The 6781-nt window shown below is 39.2% G+C and overlaps 2 protein-coding genes across 2 annotated transcripts; one reads left to right on the forward strand and one right to left on the reverse strand.

Moving 5' to 3' along the window:
- Positions 1-1015: 1015 nt before the first annotated feature.
- On the forward strand, positions 1016-3126 carry LOC137247907 (uncharacterized). Its single transcript, XM_067778834.1, has 5 exons — positions 1016-1145; positions 1211-1432; positions 2027-2215; positions 2287-2622; positions 2694-3126. Exons 2-5 carry the CDS (start codon positions 1220-1222, stop codon positions 2838-2840), a joined length of 885 nt encoding a protein of 294 aa, XP_067634935.1. The 5' UTR covers positions 1016-1145; positions 1211-1219; the 3' UTR covers positions 2841-3126.
- A 578-nt stretch (positions 3127-3704) lies between these two features.
- Positions 3705-5570, reverse strand: LOC137247908 (putative nuclease HARBI1). Its single transcript, XM_067778835.1, has 4 exons — positions 5099-5570; positions 4706-5038; positions 4495-4639; positions 3705-4437 (listed from the first exon to the last, which is right to left on the reverse strand). The coding sequence occupies exons 1-4, from the start codon at positions 5324-5326 to the stop codon at positions 4058-4060; spliced, it is 1086 nt and encodes a 361-aa protein (XP_067634936.1). The 5' UTR covers positions 5327-5570; the 3' UTR covers positions 3705-4057.
- Positions 5571-6781: the final 1211 nt, after the last annotated feature.

Consider the following 6781-nt stretch of genomic DNA (forward strand, 5'->3'; position numbering starts at 1 on the left):
TCGGTCAGTGTCAAGCTATTGTGGAACTCAGTGGAACCTGCGTGGAACATGCGTTTGACACTGAACGAAGTGTCAAAATTACCGGGTTTGCTGTCGTGGAAAGCGACACAGGGAAACAAAAAACGGAGCGGAATATCAGATAGGGGTTGGTGTGATGGTAAATTTGTTTGAACGAATTTAGTATGAAAATGTAGTGAACCTATATGGGTCCTACAGAAAATTATACAAAAGTCTGTAACGTAGCAAAATGCTACGTCACAATAGCCCACTCACAAGCCCTAACATTAAATATATACATACCCTACGATCGCCTTGCACAGCGAACAACCATCCGCACATAATATGCCATTTAAATATACATACCCTACGATCGCCTTGCACAGCGAACAACCACCCGCACATAGTATGCCAAGTACCAACAGTGAACAACCAAACATACTCAGCACGTGTGGTACTATCCGGCGTGCATTTTTACGAGGAGTTATTGATGAGCTGAATTCTTAACCATTTTATACGCTAACAAGTATGAAATGGCAAACGCCATCACTCACTGCATACTTCACCTAGGTAAGTGAGGCTGAGGCCAACTTACAATGATAGGTATCAAAGGGGTCCCAAGGTGAACGGGGAAGACTCCCAGCGAACCCATCGGGGTCATGGATCTCTCCCCCCCCCCCCTCACCTATGGGAAACCAACCTTTGCACAACGTCCCACGGGGTAGAAGGGGATACGCTCCCTTTCTACCTTGAAGGACGGATGGGCACGGCTAGTTCCACCAAGGCGCGTCCAGGACCAGTCCTGTAGTGCGATTCACTAACTTATATCGTTATGGAAGTCGTTATGTATATCGGCCAAATTTTTGGTTTGCTGTAACGAATGTGCGATTCAGTAACTTATATATAACGAGTCCAAACAACTGACTTTTCGTATCTATTCAAAATGTTAAAGTGTGGCATCTCTGCTCACATCAGCCGTTCGAAATGTCAAAATATGAAAATCACAAAGAGGAATAAAGAAAAACTATTTGTTTGCGCTAATTTGATTCTTCAGTTTAATAATTGATTTTTTATAAGTGGAATTCACCATAATAGGAACTGAAATCAAATTTCTTTGTTCAGTGTATAAAAGAAAAGTAATATTAACGGCAAGTATTTTTAATTATTACGTTATTACAACCTTATTTTAAACATTTATTGTTCTTTATTTTAGAATTTTATAATGGCGTCCACAAGTGCTGCTGCTAAGCGAAACCGGACATCACAGGAGCAGTTACGGGCACTAGTTGACCTTCTCACTGAGAACGACGGACTGGCAACAGGAAAATTCCAGCGTCAACATGGAAGGATTGAGTACTTGAGGAAATGGAGAGAGTTGACAGAAAAGCTCAACGCTATTGGAGGAGCTACAAAAACTATAGAACAATGGCAAACGGTAAGTACTTCTTTAGTAAAAAATAGCAACATATAAACCGTCATGAGGAACCAGTGCTTGTGATACATAAATGGAATCGCAAATTGTGAGACAATTTATGAATAATCATAGCATGGTGAGAACGGGATTCCACTAAATATTGTGAATAGCGGAAAGCGCTGACAAAGTTACGTTCGGCCATTTGTTTGCATATTAGTGTTTGGTTCTTATGTACAAATATGTGTGGATAGTATATGTACATTTAACTTGTACGCTAATCCCAAAAACATACATAAATGTGTTGCGGTGAAAAGTTAATATTGTGTGAAAATTCAAACGAAGAATTTAGTGATTCCGGTAAGTCTAGGACTGTGGTAGACTGCTTAAAAACGTCCAAAAATATCGAGAGATATCAAAAGACACGTTTTGATCACGGTATCAATAATCCGAAGGTGGAAAATAAAAATTTTACTTCTGTCAGGAAATATTTGTAGCCGATGTTTGTCCTAGACTTATCGTGTTATCAGAATTCACTTTTAACTTTGATTTTTCCGGAGATATTTATGTTTATTCATAAATGTGTCTATATTTCGTGTTTTATTTCTTTGGAAGTAGGTGTGGCGCGATTTAAAAGGCCGCACGAGCAACCGCGTTCGGGACCGAAATGTGCAAAGAGCCCAAACAGGCAATCGGCCAATTACCCTCCCGGCGCCGAATGAAATGGAGATGCGTGTGTTAAATTTAATTGGGGAAAAATATGTTGAAGGCTCACACGATTGCCCGGATACAATGGAAGAAGAAGAGGTGAAGTTATAGTTTTACACTTATTTCCATATATGTGTCCGAATTATTTTGTTTGTTTTTATTATAATTAGGAGCTGTGTTTGATTTTCGAGGACGATGACGAGGAGGCGGTGGCTCCGACTGTAGAATGTGTAGTTGCTGCAACACCGTCCGCTACCCCTGACCAAACACTGCGCAGGGGTTCAAAAAGGAAAAATAAGGAGCAAGAAGCTGATGATGACGAGGAGGCTGTTGAATGTGGGATGGCTACAACACCGTCCGCTCATCACTCGAGAGGGTCTAGGGCATTTTCTGCTACCCCCGCACAAACACAACGTAGGGGCTTAAAAAGTAAGCGTGCTGACGCAGAAGCCGACAAAACGCGGCGATTTTTAGAAATCGCTGAAGTGCAGGCTCAAACACACAGGGTAAGAAACAATAATTCATTATAAAAAATTTATTTATTAAACTTTTTTCATTTTTCTCCCTATATCAACAGATACTGGCAGAAAATGAGACCAAACGATTGGAAAATAAGGCCAAGCTAATTGAAATGCAAGCGAAGCAGAACGAGGCATTGTTTGCAATTGCTAAAGAAATTGGAAAGTGGTCGGATGCGTTTAACCGGCTGTCTGATAGGCTATAAACTAGTATTTTAGTATTTAGCTTAGTCTTGATTTTTTTTAACTCGCTCTAGAAAATTAATCGAACTTCAAAAAAATTTCATCAACATTTTCAACTTTTTATTCAGAATTGTTAGAAAATGTAGTTTTGTAGCTCATTCAATTTTAGGTAAGGAAGTGCAAGTTTCATGACCGTAAACATTTCCGTTGATTTTTTAGAAACTTTTTTGCTAAGGGTGTTGCGTATTTTCGTCCATATAACAGATGAACAAAATGTACTTTTCAGGGGAAAAAATTAGCAACACTATACAGTAGTCGCTCAAAAATTAGAACCTTTAGTAATTAAAATGTCCAGAATTAGAATCAACTTTTTCAATACATTACACGAATTTTCGCGTATTTTTTTTACAGTTTTTGTTAGTTTTTGTGTGAAATGCGCGTACACGTGTTTTGGCATTGTTTGTTTAAAAGCAAAGGTATTTCGCTGAAATGCCAAATAAATGTAAGAAAAATACTTTGTCCTTGGAAACCAAAGTTCATATATTGCAAAAGCTTGACAATTTTTGGCTTTTTAATGTGTCCATCGATATTTTATGTATTTTGAAAGAAAAAATATATATATTATAATTGGATTTTTTTGTTTTTTGGATCTTTTTTTGATTTAGCGTGTATATTTAATAATATAAACATGTGATAATAAAAAAAAAACATGTGATATGTATTGTACTGAATTTTTATCTTATGTTTTCTCGTTTTTATGACTTAATTTTTAAGGTTTTATACAAATAAAAAACTTCCAGGAATTAATAAAAAATATAGAATATAAACTTGTGTTAGAGGAGAAAAATTAATTTTGGGCAAATACTCATGGACATCAGTCTTCGTCACAGGGTTTTTGGAGTTTCACCAAGTTTTTCTGAAACTCTTTTCGATATTCTTTTTTCAAGTATATATCACGATGTAACACTAACAATGTGAATGAAAACTTACCATTTTTTGCTGAGAGTTTTTAGAATTTTTCTGAGTATGCAGTTTTGTGGCTTATTAAATTTTTATACAATAATGTCTTAACTTAATCCACTTGAATGGCTTTCTGATATTTGGGAATTTTTTCCAGCGGACCTCGTGAATTTTTTTATACAAAGTTTCGAACGCAAAACTTTTAAAAAATCGAACATAATTTAGCTTCAGCAAAACTTGGTGAAAATTTCAAAAATTAAAAAAAAAATATAAGTATTGTTCAGGAGAAAACATTTGCTATGAGTCTCTCTTGGACCCGTTTTCCAGCTGAAGATATCGAGTTAAAGGTTTCTTCTGAGTTGGTCACAGCATGTTCCACCAAAATTGGGTCGATGTCATCAATGTCAAAGCTCTGCTCACGCAAACGAATATTGTGTAATGTTGAGCAAGCATTTACAATTTTCCCGGCGAAGCCCGGTTCATACAAAAGAACTCTTTGCCGTGAAAGACATCTCCAAGTTCCTTTCAAAACACCAAAGAGTCTCTCGATGGGATTTCGAGCTTTGCATAAAGCCTCGTTATATCGAAACTTGGGAGTACCCTCAGGCTGGTTCGGTAGTGGTGTCATAAGCCACGGCTCTAATGGGTACCCAGAATCACCTGAAAGTTGCATATTTCAAATTATGAAAAATAATAAGAACAATCAATAGATATTACCTATTAAAAACATATGACGATTCCCATTTTCATGGGCTCTCTGCATTGCTCGCCGAGCTGCACAACTACTCCAAATATATGCGTCATGACGTGCTCCCGGAAACTTGGCATTCACATTTAAAATTTTTAAATTTGGATCACATATCTACAAAAATGTAAAAATCATGTAGCAATGCACTTTATTATTAAGTAGTTAAATTAGTTAACCTACCATTTGCACATTTATGGAATGATATCCATGATGATTAACGTACGCTTCCTCATGAACTTTTGGAGCTAAAATGGAAACGTGCGTACAGTCAATCGCTCCTATCGTTCCTCCAACGAAGGGCGCAGGTGCTGACGAAAATACCTCTTTGGCAGCTTGTCGTTCTTCCTGCGTCATAGGAAACTTGATTTCGTCGAAAAGCACTTTCTCATTTATTGCATCAGTCACCCTATGGATACATCGGCTGATGGAAGACTGGCTCATCGAAATTCCCCACTGTTCTCCTACAGGCCGTTGATAACATCCAGTGGCATAAAAACGTAAGGCACACAAAACCTTCAAAGATATCTAGTAAGTAAGGACACTGCAAATTTTCAATGATTTTAGTAGCTTTACCTGTTTCTCTTCCGATATTGCTGAGATCCTCTGTCCTCTTAGATTTTCGTGTAGCCGATCAGCAAGTCCCATCACAATATCCGGAGATACGCGGTACAGTTTTTTGAATTCTGCATGCTCAAGCTCAAAAGGATCATCGATATCCCTGAGCAAGCGCCTATCTATTCTTGATGCACTCGACGCTGTTACATTTTGCGTTAAATTATTCGCTACAAACTCAAATGCCATTATTTTTATTGTTTGAAACACGAAAACACCAAAATATTAATAAATTTTGTTAATAAATTATCTTAACCACCTATAGCGTGAAAAACAAAACCGACGATATAAGTCTCTTGTCAAATCGTTATAGGAAACAGCTGATTGTTCTATATCGAGTTATAAATAAAGATAAGTTACTGAATAGCAAACTCGTTAAAATTATCGTTATGATATTATATCAATACTGAAAATCGTTATAGAAGTTAGTGAATCGCAGTACTGGGCTCCACTTGAGGGACATGCCAGGCCCAATACATATCAATACGGGTGGCATTTGTCGCAGACAGTTCACCCAGGGTTGCCGAGGATCATTTCGCTCCCCCGCTCCCTGGGTGAAGTGCCGAGCCATATGCAACGGTGGACCGAGGCTCCCTGAGAGGAGTACTGGGTCTACCCAGCAACAAATGGGGGATGGCATGAGGCGCGGACAGTTCAATCAGGGTGGCCGAGGAGCATCTCCCTCCCCCGCCTCCTGATTGGGGTGCCGAGCCGAATGCAACGGTGGACTTCACTACACCGCTCATGGTCGCTAGGACTCTTGTCCGAGGCTCCCTGAGAGGAGTACAAATACATCTAGACGTTGGGTAGTACTAATAGATACTTTATACTTCACCTAGGTCAAACCGCGCCCTTCCTGCCCGCCGCAGTAAATGGTTAGCCATAGGAGCACCACCGTAACCCGCCTGAACCAATCCGAGTAAGCTTTCTCTGGGGTAAGATACTTGAGGATTATCACCACCGTTCCCTGAGAACCGCGACCCGTACTGTCATCTTTCCGCCGCTCCTGCGCTATCATCCGTGGCATCTCTCTCCCTCTCTCTCCGGCATCGAAAGGCAAAAGCCGCATCGTGTGTGTGTGCGTGTTCGGAACAAAACAACAACTACTTGTGTTATTAATTGGTAAAGGTTAGTGGGACCTTCGCCTGACCGTGGAGCGGCTGAGCTTACCTCAGCCTTCGACAAAACCCACCTCACAAGTCTTGAATTGGGATATCTGAGGACGCGTAGTTATTCCAGCATTAAGAATACAAACACGGGTGCTAAGTTTTTCTACTCGTTCAAAAGTTCTCCGCGAAAAACAGTTTGAAACCGAGGTCGACTGCAATAACCCGTCCAAAAATGTGGAAAGGGAAATGAAAGACGCGTTTTGTTCTGTTATCAATAGTCCAAAGAGAAAAAGTATTCGAATTATTGGAAGCGAGGCAAAACGCGTCTATTAATACCTCCCCCGACGGTTTTGGTCGTGTTTTGGCAATCGTCCCCGGTAATAAGGTCTCACAATTTGTTAATTAAAATTGTCCAAATTATATGGATTTTAAAGAGAGATGTAATTAAGTGCTCGTTTATAAGTAAATAAGGATATTTCTTTGTAATATAACAATAAAAATGTTTCGCAGTTTTCGATAGCAGCTACTACACAGT

This window comes from Eurosta solidaginis, chromosome 4, assembly GCF_040869045.1.
Source record: "Eurosta solidaginis isolate ZX-2024a chromosome 4, ASM4086904v1, whole genome shotgun sequence".
Classification (NCBI taxonomy): Eukaryota; Metazoa; Arthropoda; class Insecta; order Diptera; family Tephritidae; genus Eurosta; species Eurosta solidaginis.

What these genes read in the sequence shown, in the direction of transcription:
- LOC137247908 (XM_067778835.1), bottom strand. Translation starts at nt 5,326, where the DNA reads ATGGCATTTGAGTTTGTAGCGAATAATTTAACGCAAAATGTAACAGCG. An exon ending in ATTCCATAAATGTGCAAATG is followed by an intron (nt 4,640 to 4,705) that starts GTAGGTTAACTA and finishes ACATTTTTGTAG; the next exon opens with ATATGTGATCCAAATTTAAA. An exon ending in TCGTCATATGTTTTTAATAG is followed by an intron (nt 4,438 to 4,494) that starts GTAATATCTATT and finishes TGCAACTTTCAG; the next exon opens with GTGATTCTGGGTACCCATTA.
- LOC137247907 (XM_067778834.1), top strand. Translation starts at nt 1,220, where the DNA reads ATGGCGTCCACAAGTGCTGCTGCTAAGCGAAACCGGACATCACAGGAG. An exon ending in ATACAATGGAAGAAGAAGAG is followed by an intron (nt 2,216 to 2,286) that starts GTGAAGTTATAG and finishes TATTATAATTAG; the next exon opens with GAGCTGTGTTTGATTTTCGA. An exon ending in TGCAGGCTCAAACACACAGG is followed by an intron (nt 2,623 to 2,693) that starts GTAAGAAACAAT and finishes CTATATCAACAG; the next exon opens with ATACTGGCAGAAAATGAGAC.